Source organism: Hippocampus guttulatus, chromosome 10 (assembly GCF_054856545.1).
Source record: "Hippocampus guttulatus isolate MCC_2025c chromosome 10, RoL_Hgut_1.0, whole genome shotgun sequence".
NCBI lineage: Eukaryota > Metazoa > Chordata > Actinopteri > Syngnathiformes > Syngnathidae > Hippocampus > Hippocampus guttulatus.
Genome location: NC_141270.1, coordinates 5403540 through 5420171, shown reverse-complemented (window position 1 = coordinate 5420171; position 16632 = coordinate 5403540). Strand labels below are relative to the sequence as shown.

General features: G+C 44.0%; 2 protein-coding genes across 2 annotated transcripts; one reads left to right on the top strand and one right to left on the bottom strand.

Moving 5' to 3' along the window:
• The first annotated feature begins 417 nt into the window (after positions 1 to 417).
• Positions 418 to 9704, top strand: ppp4r3b (protein phosphatase 4, regulatory subunit 3B). The gene is made up of 16 exons (XM_086122106.1): positions 418 to 888; positions 1248 to 1303; positions 1786 to 1884; positions 2541 to 3164; positions 4225 to 4302; positions 4678 to 4794; positions 4881 to 4997; positions 5274 to 5405; positions 5528 to 5630; positions 5711 to 5752; positions 6549 to 6707; positions 6783 to 6952; positions 7025 to 7164; positions 7888 to 8036; positions 8124 to 8254; positions 8756 to 9704. The coding sequence occupies exons 1-16, from the start codon at positions 747 to 749 to the stop codon at positions 8864 to 8866; spliced, it is 2370 nt and encodes a 789-aa protein (XP_085978232.1). The 5' UTR covers positions 418 to 746; the 3' UTR covers positions 8867 to 9704.
• A 15-nt stretch (positions 9705 to 9719) lies between these two features.
• Positions 9720 to 16429, bottom strand: cfap36 (cilia and flagella associated protein 36). Its single transcript, XM_086122108.1, has 11 exons — positions 15930 to 16429; positions 14855 to 14919; positions 14342 to 14443; positions 14124 to 14238; positions 13757 to 13844; positions 12419 to 12527; positions 12248 to 12322; positions 12037 to 12142; positions 11845 to 11963; positions 11004 to 11174; positions 9720 to 10938 (listed from the first exon to the last, which is right to left on the bottom strand). Exons 1-11 carry the CDS (start codon positions 16033 to 16035, stop codon positions 10855 to 10857), a joined length of 1140 nt encoding a protein of 379 aa, XP_085978234.1. The 5' UTR covers positions 16036 to 16429; the 3' UTR covers positions 9720 to 10854.
• Between the last annotated feature and the right edge of the window lie 203 nt (positions 16430 to 16632).

Here is a 16632-nt window from a genome sequence, read left to right as displayed (position 1 = left end):
ATCAGTGATCTGTAGTTTCAGTTTGTATTTGGAAAAACATTTTTGTTTTTATATCATTAACGAAAAGGGTTTTCAATTTCTATTTTAGTTATCTCGTCAGTTTGTTTTAACTATGATAACGTTTATATTTTAATTGTTATTTCGCTGTTTGTATAAAGTGGAATATGATAGAGTGCAAATTTTCCTCATGGAAAAAACGTGCGTGTTTTTAAGGGGGGGTCATTGATGGCATTTCGATTCATTTCAATAAGGAAAGTAATTATGAATGTGTTGCTTTAAAAGTTTTTAATATTCTATTCACCACTTTATTGTGTAAGTGTAAAAAAACAAAAACAAATATCATGTGGTGTTGGTGGACCTCGTTCCTTCAGCAGCCTGTCGAACTGTAGTTGTGTGACTGACGTCGAGCGAAAAAAAACCCCTCACTAGATCGGATTACAAGATGGCGCCCCGTGGACGTTAGCGAGGAAGGAGGCCGCCGGAGTTGTGTTGTGTTTCCCCTCTCCACCTCCATCTCTCCTCCTTCAAACGAGGGGGGTTTACCTTTCAACTTGTGCGCCGTCGCAGTGAGCATGCCGATTAAGTAGCAGTCGCCGCCGCCGATACTTTTCGTGCCCCCCAGCTTGGCTCGTCCGTGCCGTCTAACATGCGGGCGTCAACAAAGTTGTCAGGCTAGGGCGGAAAACACCGAGGCGCCTCGCTTCGCTTGTTAGCATCCAGCTAGCTCCCCCCTTTCCCTGTTCACAATGTCGGACACTCGGCGGCGGGTGAAAGTTTATACGCTCAACGAAGACCGCCAGTGGGACGACCGGGGTACCGGGCACGTTTCGTCGACGTTTGTGGAACGACTCAAGGGAATATCTTTACTAGTTCGGGCTGAATCCGACGGTGAGTTCCCCACCACACCACCACCGTCTGTCTGGTGGTAGTAGCATAGCCACGCTAGCATTCGACGTGATCAGAGTAGCGTGGGGTTCCTCGAGTCACCTTTTATCTAATATTATTATTATTTTTAATCACACTTCAGTTTTTCACACGCCGTTTCATACAATTACGTATATTTAATCTGGTTTATATTGAAACACGCCAGTGGTGACTAACACGTCCACTCTCCTTTTGTCCTATGCTAAGTATCATTTGTGTTCTCTCTCAGACGCAAAAGTGGCTCAACTACCGTCAAAGTGCCGTAGCTGTGTTTTTAAGCACAAGTCACATTGATAACATTGTTCTGTGCATCTTATTTTAAGGGTCACTGCTGTTGGAGTCGAAGATTAGTCCCAATACTGCCTATCAGAAACAACAGGTAAGAGTAGTTGTAGCTTGGCCGTGCCACAAAGGCAGTAAAAAAAACACATTTGTTGTGTTTTCTGTCTGCGTTAATCTATTATTAACCGCATTTGGCTGTGCTCAACTCTGTATTGCAAGTCAAGTTTGAGCCACAAGCAATTCATTACTAATTACAGTCAACTCACGTAGGTAAGAGAGCAAGATCTGTCGAGTATAGTTAGACCGTCCCCCCCCCAGTAACAATATTGATGATTGATTGTAGTAATAATTCAAAGACTAAATATACTCCCAGCTATGACATCAAATCAACCCCCAAAATAAATGACTCAACTAAATTGTTAATACTTAAACTTTGTTACCACTGATAATGCCTGTAACATCTGAAACACTATTAAAAAAAAAGACATCTTGTGATCTTTATTAGCGCAAGGCTAATTTAATCTGAGAACTGCGCTTTTCCTGTCATCTAATTGAACGCTTTCCTCCATATTTGTGCAGGACACACTGATCGTCTGGTCCGAGGCGGATAATTATGACCTGGCTTTGAGTTTCCAGGAGAAGGCGGGCTGCGATGAGATCTGGGAAAAAATTTGTCAGGTAAACTGGAGTCGGGCGGGAATATTGTTTGGGATTAAAGAAAAGTCATATTTCATTCGGTTTGGTCACTCCGCTGTCTGTGTCTTCAGCTCATAATGCGGCACTTGTTTTGCTCCGCAGTAGGGATGTAACAAACAGTCCAATTGAAATCGACATTGCAACTTGGTAGAATGCAATTTGCAAATCGCAAACGCAGCTGTTTTTGCTGCATCGTTTCACTTTGTTGGTCAGGAGGCTTTAATCCTTTACGCATATAGAAATGTAATTTCTATGGTGTCTTGGTAAATTGAGTGCTTAAGGTCGACGTGTTGACATCAGTGTTTCATGAACCAAGAAAAGTTGACGTGATCAAGCCACAAATTTGTTTGCATTTTTGTTGGAATCGGATTTATGTTTACATCACACTTGCCCGGTAGAATTTTGTGAAGTTGTGGGTACGAATGCATTAAAAAAAGACTGCAAGTCAAAGTGTTTAGTGTTCTCTAATCGAAAGAGACAAAAGAACCAATCATCCATACTGGTACATTTGCCTTTATTCTGGCATGAGCATAAACTATTTGACCAAAACATGTACGCGTCACATACCCGGTCGTTTACCAACACGCAGATTAATTTATTCCTTGTATTCGTTTCAAAATCCATCCATCCTCATGTAGGTGCAAGGGAAAGACCCTGCCCTGGACATCACCCAAGACCCCATCGACGAGTCGGAGGAGGAGCGCTTTGAGGAGATCCCCGAGACGAGCCACCTGGTGGAACTGCCGCCCTGCGAGCTCAGCCACCTGGAGGAGATCGCCGACCTGGTGACGTCAGTGCTGTCGTCGCCCATTCGGCGGGAAAAACTGGCCTTGGCCCTCATGGGCGAGGACTACCTCAAAAAACTGCTGGGCCTCTTCCGAGTGTGCGAGGACCTGGACAACCGGGAGGGCCTGCACCACCTGTACGAGATCGTCCGCGGCGTCCTCTTCCTCAACAAGGCCGCCCTCTTCGAGGTGATGTTCTCCGACGACTGCATCATGGACGTGGTGGGCTGCCTGGAGTATGACCCGGCGCTGGTCCAGCCCAAGCGACACCGCGAGTTCTTGACCAAGACGGCCAAGTTCAAGGAGGTGATCCCCATCACGGACTCTGAGCTGAGGCAGAAGATCCACCAGACGTACCGCGTGCAATACATCCAGGACATCATCCTGCCCACGCCGTCCGTCTTCGAGGAGAACTTCCTCTCCACGCTCAACTCCTTCATTTTCTTCAACAAGGTGGAGATTGTCAGTATGTTGCAGGTACGAACCAGTTGTTTCATAAATACCGATGCCGCCTATGTCGGCAGACGTGATACTTCGGTGGACCAGATTGTTGGCTATCCCCTCCGCGAATGAACGAAAGCCCACAGTGGACGCACAAATAACTTGAATGTGACGAGGAAATAAAAGTGTCATGAATTTTAGCTAGTCAAAGTCAGATGTTGCTTTTGAATTGTCGTTCACAACTGAATTATTAAAAAAAAAATAAAAACTAATCAAACAAGCCAAGGCAAAAATGTGCCCAAACTTAACATTTTGTTGCACAGCCTGTTGGGAGCGGTGACTGCAAACAAAAGATTTTTGTAACTTCAGTGCACATCTCAACGCGTGTTGTGGCTCACTCTTCATGAGCAAACCCGTCCCGTTGTCTCGGGGTGCTTTCTCCAGACGGCACGTTTCTCCTCCTTCCACAAGACTTCAATAGAATTTAGCAGTTCAGATTCGGTGGGTCGTAGAACACCACTTTGGAATATTCCTTTTTTTTTTTTTTTTACAGTTCTAAGACGAAAATATTGTACCTTTTTTTTCCTTTTGTTTTAAAGAAACCTTTTGCCATGATTTTTTTCCCCCTCGCCCCTGCTGAAAATGATCATCTAACGTAGATAATAGCAAGATTACTTGATGCGACCATCATGAACTGAGGACCCACCGTATTGACTTTTTGTCAAAAAACTGCCTCACCTTTCACCCCCAGTTAAAGTGCAGAAAACAATGTAAAGTAATCATCTAATGAAAATAATGTATTTCCCATTTGTTGTATGAATTAAATCTGGAAAATTGGTGCATTTTAAGCATCATTTGATACACTCTGTGGAAGTACTTAAATTTTTTTGCACTGCAGCTTTTGAACAGTGCCCGTTGGATATTGGGGAACCCGATTACGGCGCTAACGACATGTGAGGTTATGCGCCATCGTGTATAGCCGTGCAAAATACATTCCCATTCCGGCTTTTTCTGCTGCCAAACCAGGATGCAGCGACTTCGATGTATTGTAAGATGGGGAGGCCCTGAACAGCGTTTTCTTTTCTGCTCGCCGCAGGAGGACGAGAAGTTCCTCACTGAAGTTTTTGCACAGCTCACGGACGACGGCACAGACGAGGGCAAAAGGCGAGAACTTGTGAGTCCAACAAAATTGTTTTTATTCATTCCATGTGGCTCAGTTAGGTCATATTCTCATTAACGACATCCCGCTTCTGTCGATTGCCGGGTTTTTTTTTCTTCAATTCATTATACTTTGACTAACAAGCAGCAGTTCAGCAGAAAGTAAACAATCCTTATTTCCACTCTGTTACTGTCAAACTAAACATCAAACAAAAAGTCACACATTGTGTATTTAACCAAACCGCATAACTGTCTCATGAGAGTGGGGCTGGCTTCATGCTCCCACGTCATGAGAAACGCCATCGTTGGGCTTACAAACTATCATCGGCGGTGCCCTGTGGTTGTGATAAAACTCCCAAGCGTAAAGGTCACTTCTTCAATTTCTCCTCAGGTGAACTTCGTCAAGGAGTTCTGCGCTTTCTCGCAGACGTTGCAGCCCCAAAACAGGGATGCTTTCTTCAAGACGCTGGCCAATCTCGGCATCTTGCCCGCGCTGGAAATAGTCATGGTGAGCAAGGTCCGGTGCTGATGGGAGGAGAGTGTGCATATGGATGCTGATATATCCCCCCTGCCCATTTTCTTTTCCCGCCTCAGGGAATGGACGACCTGCAGGTGAGGGCGGCAGCTACGGATATCTTCTCCTACCTGGTGGAATTCAGCCCCTCGATGGTCCGGGAGTTTGTCATGCAGGAACTACAACAGACCGACGACGTAAGCTTCTGACAACAAACAGTTTGTAAAAATTGAGAAATGCATCCCAGAGCATTAGAAATCATCTCAAACGAGTTATTTGTCACTTACGTGCTACTTTCTACGAGCATGGGCTTCGGTGTTATCTTTTGTGGCATTCTTGCGGGTGTTTTTCAGTCAAGAATGGAGTCCTGAAATGAAATAGATCTTATACTCGATTCTAATTCAAGATGCACTTTTGTTTTTTGAATATGCATATGCCAGTCTTCTGACTTAGTGTGTGTGTGTTGTTGGCAGGATGTTCTGCTCATCAACGTGGTGATCAAGCAGATGATCTGCGACTCGGACCCCGAGTTGGGCGGCGCCGTCCAGCTGATGGGTCTGCTCAGGACGCTCATCGACCCCGAGAACATGCTGGCCTCCACCAATGTAAGCGCAGCTTGCAAATCTGAAACGTTTCAAGTGATATTTATTTTTTTTGGGACCCTTTTGTGAGTCTTATGTGCGTAACCCCCATTCAAGTCAAAAGGTCTATTTACCTTTTCGGACAGAAAACGGAGAAGACCGAGTTCCTGAGTTTCTTCTACAAGTACTGCATGCAAGTTTTAACGGCACCTCTGCTGGCCAACACGGCGCATGACAAAAACTCGAAAGGTGAGCTGGCGACGGGCGTCTGAGAGTCTTCAGAACACGTATGACAAAAGGAGGTTCTGACTCGCTGTTCTCTTCAAAAGATTTACAAGAGGCATCGACCAAGATCAACCCCGTGTGTCCAGGTGAGAACTGTTGGAATAAAATTACAGTTTGGACTTGGTGTTTTAGTTTGACTTGCTAAAGGCTGCGAAGTCTGTGGACAGGCCGGTTGTGGACAGGCCGGTTGTGGCCCGCGGGCTTGACTTTGCCCAAATGTGCTCTTAAGTTTTTTTTTTAGTTCATCCATGAGGTCTGTGGGTGGGCAAAAAAATGAGCAAACCGCCAACCGCCTCTGGTGCTGATCTGAGACCCACACCAAAAAAGTTTTTGCGCAACCCTGGATGGAGTTCTGCATTTGGTCTTGCCGTTGTCCTTCTTGGGGTTGCAGGTGAACCGGAGCTGGTTCAAATTGACTGGTCACCATGGGATCGCATATAGACCAGGATTGTAGGACTTTGGGATCTTTCAGGATACTTTAAATTTAAAATTGACTTTAAAAAAAATCTGTTTTTAGAGCAAGTGTTAGTTTTTTTTTGTTGTTTTTTTTCTTCAAAAATGCTTCGTTTTTAATATGCAGTACTTGTCAAGTTGAAAAATGTCATCAACTCATTCAGTACCAGCCAATTCTGGACCAAGTCTGAAAAGACGTTTAAAAACGTCTTTGGGAGTGAATGAGTTAAGTATTGTGCAATGTAAATTGCAATATTGTTCAGGTCTACTGATCAGTGCCAACGCTATCAAGTGGATGATTCGTTCTACATCTGCCTTTTTTTTGTATGTGAAGGTACAGGCGAGGCCTCCGTTTTTGAGGACGTTTTAACGACTGTGTGACTTCTGTTGCCTTTTTTATTTTTTGGTCGTCCCCCTCCTCCCCCGTAGATAACTTTCAGACGGCCCAACTGCTGGCTCTGATCCTGGAGCTGCTTACCTTCTGCGTGGAGCACCACACATACCACATCAAGACCTACATCATGAACAAAGACCTGCTGCGGAGAGTGCTGGTGCTCATGAACTCCAAGCACACCTTCCTTGCCCTCTGTAAGCACGCGCACGCACGCCGACGAACGGCCCCGCCACAGGGTCCTCCTTACCGTTTTTTTTTTGGGTCACAAGGCGCGCTGCGTTTCATGCGGCGGATCATCGGGCTGAAGGACGAGTACTACAACCGCTACATCATCAAAGGGAACCTGTTTGAGCCGGTCATCAACGCGCTGCTGGACAACGGCACGCGATACAACCTCCTCAACTCGGCCATCATCGAGCTCTTTGAGTTCATCAAAGTGGTGCGTCGCGTGCGAAAGAGGCGCACACGTGTCGGGAGCGTGCGTCTGACTCGTCGCGTCTTCTGTTGGCAGGAGGACATCAAGTCCCTCATCGCGCACATTGTGGATAACTTCTACAAAGCACTTGAGCCCATCGAGTACGTGCAGACCTTCAAGGGCCTGAAGGGACGATACGAGCAGGAGAAAGACCGACAGAGTCAGAAGCTCACCAGGTTGGCACACAAGTCGGTTTTGCGGCAAAATGTCTTGTACGTTCAAGAGGAGTTTTGAACCGGGCGCTGTATTGGCTGACATTTCAGGACGGACCTCAAATGAATGGGAACCTTTATAGGTGAACTTGATTTGACCTCTAAATTTTCCTGTTCTGTTCGTTTCAAATCACCTTTCTCGAAAAATTAAAAACAAGTGTTTGTTTTTTTAACGTATTTGCCATGATTGTAGTTTTTCTGTCATTCTTCCTTTTATCTATTTCAACGTGTTGATGGTCCTCTTGTCAAAGCTCAAGAGTGAGTTTTAATCCCATTTTATGGGCGGTTATGTTCCCGGGTTCTCGTGGATCCTTAAAAGTCCGAAAAAGCATTGAATCCATAATTTAGTAAACAAGACCTTAATTGGCACTTACCTATCTTCAATCATTCATACGTCGTCATATCTGTTTTTTTCCACCTGGTGAATTTTACTATAGTAAATAGTCTCAAATCTCAGTGAATTAACATTCTTCAAAAGTAATTTGCGGATTGGCTCTCATGGTAGCGTCGCACGATCAGTACAGTAAAACCAACTAAATGATGAGGTGGGGGTTTTTTTTGTGAGGAAGCCAACCCCAAGTGAACAAAATCATCTTTTATCCGATTACTCTGGGATTATTGGCGGAAACCTCAATTAAAATATTACAAGTATGAGCTGCAGCCCGAATTTCGATGCACTTTTTCCAGATACCGGCGAGAGGCTCGCTCATTGGACGAGGATGAAGAGCTGTGGTTCAACGAGGACGAAGACGACGACGAGGCGGAGGCGGTGGACAAGAGCCGCATGGAAGACGACTACTCGGACGGCTATGGCAAGTACATGGAGGCCAAAAAAGGTAAAGCGCAGCATCTGGCTTCTTTGGATCGTAATCATCAGCGCTCGGCAGTACACGTTGAGCTAATGCTGCCCCCTTCGTCTTCAGCCAGCGCAGCTCATGGCGCCAACAACGGCAAAGCCGCCGCGCTGCCTCCCACCTCGCCCCCCGCCACGCCCAACAACAGTTCCGCATCCTCGGTCAAGACGGTCGCACTTCCTGCTTCGCCGGTAGTCAAGGTAATGAACACAACACTTGAAAAATGATTTGTCGACAGTGCTAGGTTCGAGGCAGCGAGTGTGTATTTCCCCAAATATGATCTCGATTATCAGATATATTAGCTTGGAACCGTCAAAAGAAATTTGACAATCGTTAGTTTCTTAGCTGCAGCGCAAATTTAAATTGGCGCAATGTGGATGTCGCTAAAACTTGCACTGTCGTTCTTTGTTGCCATTTAAATACGCGATGATGGATTTATAAAGCGTTTTCACCACAGCTGCAGCTGTAAAAAAACAAAACAAAAAAAACCCTCTCCAGAACATTTAATATAAAATACTAATGTAACAGAACTCATAACATAAAACAAGGGACACCAAAAATATATATATATATCGTTAAAGGAAAAACTGTTTTGAGACATTGCAACAGTCATTTTGTCTCCGGATAAAAGTACTCGATTCCACCAGTTATGGGACAAAATTCACGTTGCGCCGGGTGTGAGCCAATGTCTTGTCTGTCAGACCCCTCTGGTCGGTTTGGTGGACTATCCCGATGATGAGGATGAAGAGGAGGAAGACGAAGAGGAGGAAGAGGCGCAATCCCCCCGGAAGCGTCCGCGTCTCAGTTCTTAACATCGCCGCAAGTCTGGCGCCGTCTCCTTTTCCCTCACGCTCTTGGCCTGCTCGGAATTTGATGGAGCCACCTCCCTTGTCTCTGGACCCTCACTAACCATTAACCCCCTCCTCCTCCTCATCGTCATCATCAAAGTGCCAAGGCCCGCCTTCCCTGTTTCGGCTTTATTGTGATAGGTACAGAAGCCCGAAGGGAAGCGCCTCACTGATTCACAAAATGGAGGCCGCCGGTGAATGAACTGCGCCACAGACCAGTCAGGCTAGCAGGACTAGCCCCCGCCCCCAGAATCTCCCCCCCTCACAACACCCTCCTCCCCTTGTAGTTGTTAGGACGCTTGACTGGCCGTTCGCGGAGAGGACGGGACACGTACGACCAGGAGCCCAGATGACTTTCAAAAAGGACTGTACAGATGTTTTTTTTTTTCTCTCTACGCCCTTCCGTTTTAACATTGCCCCCTCCACCCCTCTCCCCAGTTAAAAAAGAGGAGGAAAAAAAAGGGACGACAGCCACACCCAGCCTGCTTTTTTGGGGGGGTCGCTGTTCTCCCTTTTGGTCCTGTTCATTTGATTCAATGTAAATCTGCAAATGCTGATTTAAAAAAAAAAAGAGAGAGAGAAAGAGAGGTAATCGCATTGAAACTGCAGTAAAGTTGTTTTTGCAGCCAACTTTTGGGAATGCGTTTGAGTTGTGTATTTTTAGGAAGCCAACACGGCAAAATCTGCATTTCGGTGTCCGAAGGGGAATTAATTTCAAAGCGACTGTTGATTTCGTTTTGACCACTTTGTAGCTCGACGTGAATTTCAATCTCATTTGATACACATTTTGATACAAATGTCACCACTGAATGGACTCTTATTTACGTGACCAAAGGTTGTATCTTTATGCTCTGCATGCCTGGGAAGCAGGTGAAGGTGGTGGGGGTGGGGGACACTTCACAAAGTGGAAATTCCTAAAACGGGGGGTACATTTCAGACCGGTGCCCTATCCCCGGTACCACTTCTGTCGTGGAAAAAAGCATCATAACATGACCGTGTCCACTTTACAAAAGGTGATATATTCAAGAGCATAGTATGTCGAGTATTGCGTGGTGCATCATCAAGTGCTTAAAAGTATTGTATATTCTTACGCCATTGATTCCCATTCTGCACAAAAACGTACACGTCGAAGCACGAGCGGATTACTGGTACAACGTAACATCGGGGCCAAGCATCTACTGATGCAGGTGCACTGTTGCAATCTACATGCAGTTTACACAATGTAGTTCTTGCGACACGATTGAAACAAACACAGTTGGGGGGGGGGGGGCAAGATGTTTCTAGAGCAAGGGGTGGCAAACATGCGGCTCATCTTTTTGTACAACAGTCTGTAGCCGCTTTCACACCGGTTCCTCTTAAGTACTGCCTCGGTCTTGGCTTGTTGCCGTCTGTGTACTCGCAAATGGTCGAAAATAGAGCTGCGCAAAATATCATTTGCAATAATATCGCACTCTATCGCTAGATATGTTTTTCCAATATCGTGCAGCCTTAAGCTATACAGTACCGCTGTATATGCATTTTGTAACAATAACACTCAACTATAATTTAGAATTTCACACAGCCTTTTAGAATATTTACAAGCAACCGCTTCTCACCCGACAATCGGGCCATGGTTTTGTGGTTCAATGCAAAAATACAGCATAGAAAATGGTTATGTGGATCCGGATCGAATTGGCATCCAAGCCAGCTTGTTGTCCTGCCCCCCCAAATCGACTGTCTCCACGTGGCAAATAATTATCCGAATGCGCTAAGCTGCAACGGCCGTGTCAATACGCACTCCGGGAGGGCCAAGTGACTCAATCCCAGTTCTACCGCCCAAAGTGTGAAAGCGGCTCGTCTCTCATCCAGGAAGATCTCTGTGAGGCTACTGCGTCTAACGGGAGCACAAAGGTGAGCATTACCACTTGTGTGAAAATAAATACATGCGACTGCATTCGTATTGCACACGGAGCTCATTTCTTGATGACTTCCTCTTTCAGCTTGTCAGCCAGGTGCTTTCTCTTCTGCAGCTTCTTGCGCTCCTCCGTCGAAATCTCCTGGGAGAAGAAAAAGCTTGTGTCAAAAATCAACTGTGTCCGGCATTGTGACTGATTGGACTCACGGAGGCAGGAGGAGGAGGCGCGGGCAAGGAAGGAGAGCAAGGTGTCTCCCGGTCGGGGGCGGCGGTCTGCTTGGTGGTCCGGTCTTTCTTGAGAGCGTGCAGCTTGTCCCGCTGCTCGCGCAAGTAGGACGCCCTCTGCTGGAGACGCTCCTGCTGAGACGCCGACAGCTCCTGTTGAGGGAGGACAAAGATGTTTGGGAATATGTGGATTGGACAGACGGCGTTAACCTTCTACTTTTTAGAATATCAGGTACACTTTTTACAGGAGATGTTTTAAATGGTCCGGCTTCGTAAAGGTAATCCTACAGTTATTGTAATTACAGACGTGCAACTTAATGCACTTTTTCATAATTATGGAGAGCTGTTCGTAATATTTTTATGTGACTAAAGGTTGCCTAAAATGACTTTTTTTTCTCCATCCCCCTCTCCATAATTTTATGTCACAGAAAAATTGTAAAAAAAAAAAATCATTTCTTTTTAATGATTAAAGTTGTAGGTGGTAATATTTTGTCCCTTTTTAAGTGACTAAATGCTCCTAAAATTCTCTTATTCAGTTGGAACACTTTAAAGTATGACTCTCACCTTTTTTTTTTTTGTTAATTTGCCAAACATTTTTTTCTCAATTTAAAAAGTTCCAATTCTTTTGGAAATGTGGCTAAATGTCACCAAAAATATTAGAAAAAAATGTATCCTTTTGTTTTTCCAATTGCAAATGAGTTGATTTGTTGAAATGTAAATTTCCCCAGTGTGGGACTAATAAAGGATATCTTATCTTATTTTAAAGTGATGCATTCAAATGAGCAAGTCAGGTTTACCACCAATATCACAAAACGGGACTCACATTATAAGGCTGAGCAAAGCCGGCCTCCCTGTGTGCCTCCTCCAGCCAGGCTTGCTCAGAGCTGATGGGCGCTTTCACGGGTGGCGGGACTCGAGGCTCCACGCTCAGATTGATGCCGCCTGCGCAGGCGTTCCCTTATATTAATACACGTCTCATCAACGTACGCCTTAAATGACGCCGATTTTTTTTTACCAGAGGTTTGTGTAGAAGAAGACGACGAGCTGCTTTTTTCTAAACGCTTCACATCTGACGCGACGGCCAACTTGAGCTCGGCTTTTTCGGATGCTTTACCGTTGACCTGGAGAATGACCACAAAGTATTGTAGTAAAAATTTGATATATATAAAATATGATTACTGTGGATCTTAGAGACCTTTTTTATTTGTATATTTGGGGTTGCAAACCTGATTGGACTGCACGGCTGCACTCTTCCCGTGCATTGTTTGTGCTCGGTGGGCATTTGTGTCACTCTTGTCAGCCTGTGGAGGGGGGCGGGGGGGAGAATCCAAATCAACACCGTCTGCTAATAAGGCTCAATTTAATTTCCATTTTCTATTTTGAGGTTGGAATTTGACCTGGGCAGAGACGACATCTTGTGCTTCGCTGGCGGACGTCGAACACGCACGCTCCTCATCCAGCAGCAACCGCCACGACATTTCCTCCTCGTACTCCTCTTTGGACTTTCTAATGAAGGAAGAATGAGGTCACTTTAGAAAGGACCAAGATAACTTGTTTTTCATTTAGTCAAAAAATACTTTTTTTTTTTTAACCATTACTGTTTTTTTGTTTTTTTTTGGTCAAAGTAGGGCTATGTTTTCAAAACTTAAGTTGCGGTTATGGTTTCAAATTTTTTATGGTGAAGATTAGGGTTTTAAAGTAGGTTTAAGGCTTCAAATTGGTGTTACAAAGCGGGGTTAAGGTTTCAAATCATGGTTTTAAAATCCGGTTAGGGGTGCAAATTAAGATTTTAATCAAGGCTCCAAATGGGGGTTTTAAATTGGAGTTAGGGTTTCAAATTAAGGGTTCGGGTTTCAAATTAGTACTTTAACCAAGGGTTCAAGTTTTAAAGTAGGATTAAAAACTATGGTTACAATTTTAAAGTACGGTTTCAAACTGGGGTTAGGGGTTCAAAGTAAGGTTTTATACGTGGGCTGAGGTTTCTGAATTAGGGTTTCAAACTAGGGTTAGGATTTCAAAGTAGTGTTTTAAACTAGGGTTAGGATTATAAACTAGGGTTTTAAACTCGGATTATGCTTTCAATTTGGGTTTTGAAAAAGGGTTAAATTTTCAAAATAGGGTTTGAGACTAGGGATAGAGTGTCAAATTAGGGTTCGGGTTTGAAATTAGGGCTTTAAACTAGAGTTAGGGTTTAAACTTAAGACAGGGTTTCAAAGTAGGGTTGGCATTTGCTGGACATTCGTATTTTTTTCCTGTATTGAAATGGGCTTGTGAAGTGTTGCCAGTCATCCCAAACCACTCCAGAAGATGGCGCTCCCCACCTAATTATCGATGGTGGCATTTTAGATTTGGGGAGCCTCCTGGTGGGGATCTTCTACCACCGTGGGTGTTTATTTGCATCCAGGTAGGACAAAGTGGATAAAAATAGTTATTCTTCCTCAGTACCGGCTTGCTACTGGTGTCGATGGCTCCTCCTGAAATTAGCCTGAGCCTAAGTAGCTTAAAGCGGACGTTTGTTCTGGGTCAGGATGCCGCTTGCTAAATCCCATCTCGAGAGCAGGACAGCACTGTGGCCGACTCAGATGAGATCATTGCACATGCATATATTAAATATAATAAAAGATCTTATGTGCTTTTTTTGGGAGGGGGGCAACATTGATTTGTGTCGTAATTGATATTTCTCTTCCATGTTCGAAAAACACTTGTGGAGTTCCTATTACTGAATTGAAGCTTACTTGAGGACCTCCTGCAGGATCTTCATCTCTTGCTGCTGCAGCTCTGTCATCACGTCGTCGCCATCAGTCAAGCAATCGGGGAGCGCTCCTGGGGGAGATGAGACGCATGTTCGTTTGCCAGCCACATTCGCTCTCTTTCTGTACGTTTATGTGCATTTTTATGAATGTGGAGGGTGGAGAGGGGCAACTTAAAATTGTCGATAAACCCACGTAAACGTTTATTAGCATGTCTCTTACTAGCCTCACGCTAATTTATCGTCCTCTTGTCAAATTCATTTCTTAGCATCGTTTAGGTTTCGACAAACTGTCATTGGTTCGAAAAGAATCTTGAAAAGTGTTGTTTGAAGTGTGCAAACACCTAACTTACCGTTCCTCTCTTTAATGACCCGCAGAGCCTGAAGCTGCAGCTCCATGTTCTTTTGGACCATCAGCGAGCGAAAAATTTGGAAGTCATCTGTGGCCAGGACTGGCTGGAACACAGACTGAAGCCGAATAGAAAGCGAAAAAAGGTTTGTGTTTTACTTTCCCCTGTTATTGTGACATTTATAGCTCTCAGGTTTTGCGGCGAGGTGGAATTTGGTGTACCTGCACCGTTTTGGACTTGGCAAAAGGGGAGGTGCACGCATCCAAAAACTGCTGCTCATTGATGCCCACATCCTGCATGTAATTCTCCAGTAGCTTCTCAACCTGTGAAGAAGAAAAAAGTAATATACAGCTGTAGCTCAATACTTTAGATATTGTGGAAAGTGTATTTTATTGAGTAGTTTGACTCAAAACGTAAAACCTATATTGATTCACACAGTGACATGTTTATTGATTGGCTTTTTATTATTTTGATTATCATTACTTTATATTTCTTCTCAAAAATCTTAATGTTTAGCTTAAAAAATGAAAACAAAAAATAAATAAGGGATTTGTTAACCGCTTTAGGAAAGTCTTATTTATATAATTATATAACATTATTTCATTCATGTATACAGTATTGTCATTAAAATATTTTGATTTTGTACTATGGTAGGTTTTTTTATGTTGTTTTAAAAGGTTTTTTTGATGTGTATTTCTATATTTGTTAGCATGTGGAAAAACAGCTGTACTCACCAACTTTTTATACTGCTGATGGATTTCCGTGTACGCTAACTTATTTTCATCTTCATCATCAAACACTGAAACGTAACGACATGTAGATTAGTCAAAGAAGGGTGTCCAAATTCACATTTTATTTACGTTGTTTTGTTAAAAGGAAAAAAGAAACCCTTTAATTCAGCACATCTGTTCAGTGGCCTAAGTACTGCACTGTGATTGTAACGATTAAGTGCTACATTTAAAATTGACGTCCCTCTGGTGGGGAAAATGTTGCGAAACAGTTCTAAAATTTGAAAAACGCTAATTGCAAGTTGCAAGAACATTGGGTTAGCATTGGCTTTAGCCACTGAGCCAAGATGGAGGACAGCAGAGGGACTTTTTCCTCTTAATCTTAATTTCAACTCTTAATTGCTGTTTTTATCTGGGTTTGTTGAATTGAGCACAAGGCTGATATGTTTTTTTTTTTACCAAGATATTCGTGACATCTATTATTTATGTCTGGAGAAAATTTGTTACTGTGACAGGTCGAAAAACATGCATTATTTACATACAAAGCCAAAATTGGGGTTGGAGGATGTAGTGTTTTATAATCCTGTAGTTGAGTATTTATCCAGTAATTGCCATTTATTCACTCAGGTTTGTTCCATGGCTTTGGGAAAATGTTTCGTTTAACTAAGATTTTCAATTACAATGCACATAAGTCAGTAGTAATACAGATAAAATGTGCCAACATGTCTTGCCATACAGACAACCCACGTTAGCATTAGCTTGAGCTCCGGAGCCCAAATGGAGGCTACAGGACGTAGTGGCTCATGACGCTTGAGTTTTTCCATCCTAATTTTATTTATTAATTGCTACCTTTAATGACCCTCATGCCGTTATTGGTTTAGAGAAAATATCATATGTTTTTAAAATCTTGAATTACAATGCTGATTGGCGGCAAAATGTCAACAGTATTAAGAGATAAATCACTTCACACGCAAAATGAGCTTTACCCACCGGAGCCACAATGGAGGCTGACGGATCTTACGTGCTAACATAAACAAAGCTCAGAATATGACCTGACGTGTCTGTGCGTGGAAAATGTCACCTGTGCATTTGTGCTCCATGAAATCCGTGACTGGGATTACCCACTCGGGACTTCCCAGGTAGCCCACGATGCTCTCCACGACCCACTCGCTGTCGTCCTCAGCCATGTTGGGTCCAGAAATCAGCGATGGCAACGGCAGCTGCTGGCCGAAGACGAGCGGCGCTCCAGCGGGCTTGTACGCGTCCAAACTCCGTTACGGTACCGACGCACGAAGCCGGCAGATGCACACATTTATGTTGATTGTTGTGCTCAATAAACAGCCCCCCATTGCACACGTATGCATTCGCAGTGAATGGGGGCTTTTTTTTTTTTCCAGCAAGGGCAGGGAAGAATCGCTGCGCACTCGTGGAGTCCAGGGTGGTGACGCCTGGTGGTTGCCAGGGAAACAATGACGTCACATCTCCATCAAAAGCCAATTGAAACTTCTGCTTAAGTTATAATGAGCGAAGGATGCAGCTTTTGGGCATTCTGTTCCTAATATCAGCATTGAGTGTCATCAAGAGGGTTGCAATAAAGAGACTGTAATAATCACACAAAGGTGCAAAAGTGGACGACTTTGGAAAATTGAAAACAAAAAAATAAGAATGAATAAAATCATTTTTATCTTTCAACTTCTTGTTAGAGAACACTAAATTGTGCAAAAAAAAAAAGAAGTCAAATAAATGCAACCCTCGACTCGCTGACAGACAGCAGGGGGAGCCAG

Excerpts from the sequence above, each read along its gene's own strand:
- ppp4r3b (XM_086122106.1), top strand. The coding sequence starts at position 747 with ATGTCGGACACTCGGCGGCGGGTGAAAGTTTATACGCTCAACGAAGAC. Across the intron at positions 1,885-2,540 it reads TCTGGGAAAAAATTTGTCAG|GTGCAAGGGAAAGACCCTGC; the intron begins GTAAACTGGAGT and ends ATCCTCATGTAG. Across the intron at positions 6,953-7,024 it reads TCTTTGAGTTCATCAAAGTG|GAGGACATCAAGTCCCTCAT; the intron begins GTGCGTCGCGTG and ends TTCTGTTGGCAG.
- cfap36 (XM_086122108.1), bottom strand. The coding sequence starts at position 16,035 with ATGGCTGAGGACGACAGCGAGTGGGTCGTGGAGAGCATCGTGGGCTAC. Across the intron at positions 11,175-11,844 it reads GCTTTGCTCAGCCTTATAAT|GAGCTGTCGGCGTCTCAGCA; the intron begins GTGAGTCCCGTT and ends CTCCCTCAACAG. Across the intron at positions 10,939-11,003 it reads CGCCTCCTCCTCCTGCCTCC|GAGATTTCGACGGAGGAGCG; the intron begins GTGAGTCCAATC and ends TTCTTCTCCCAG.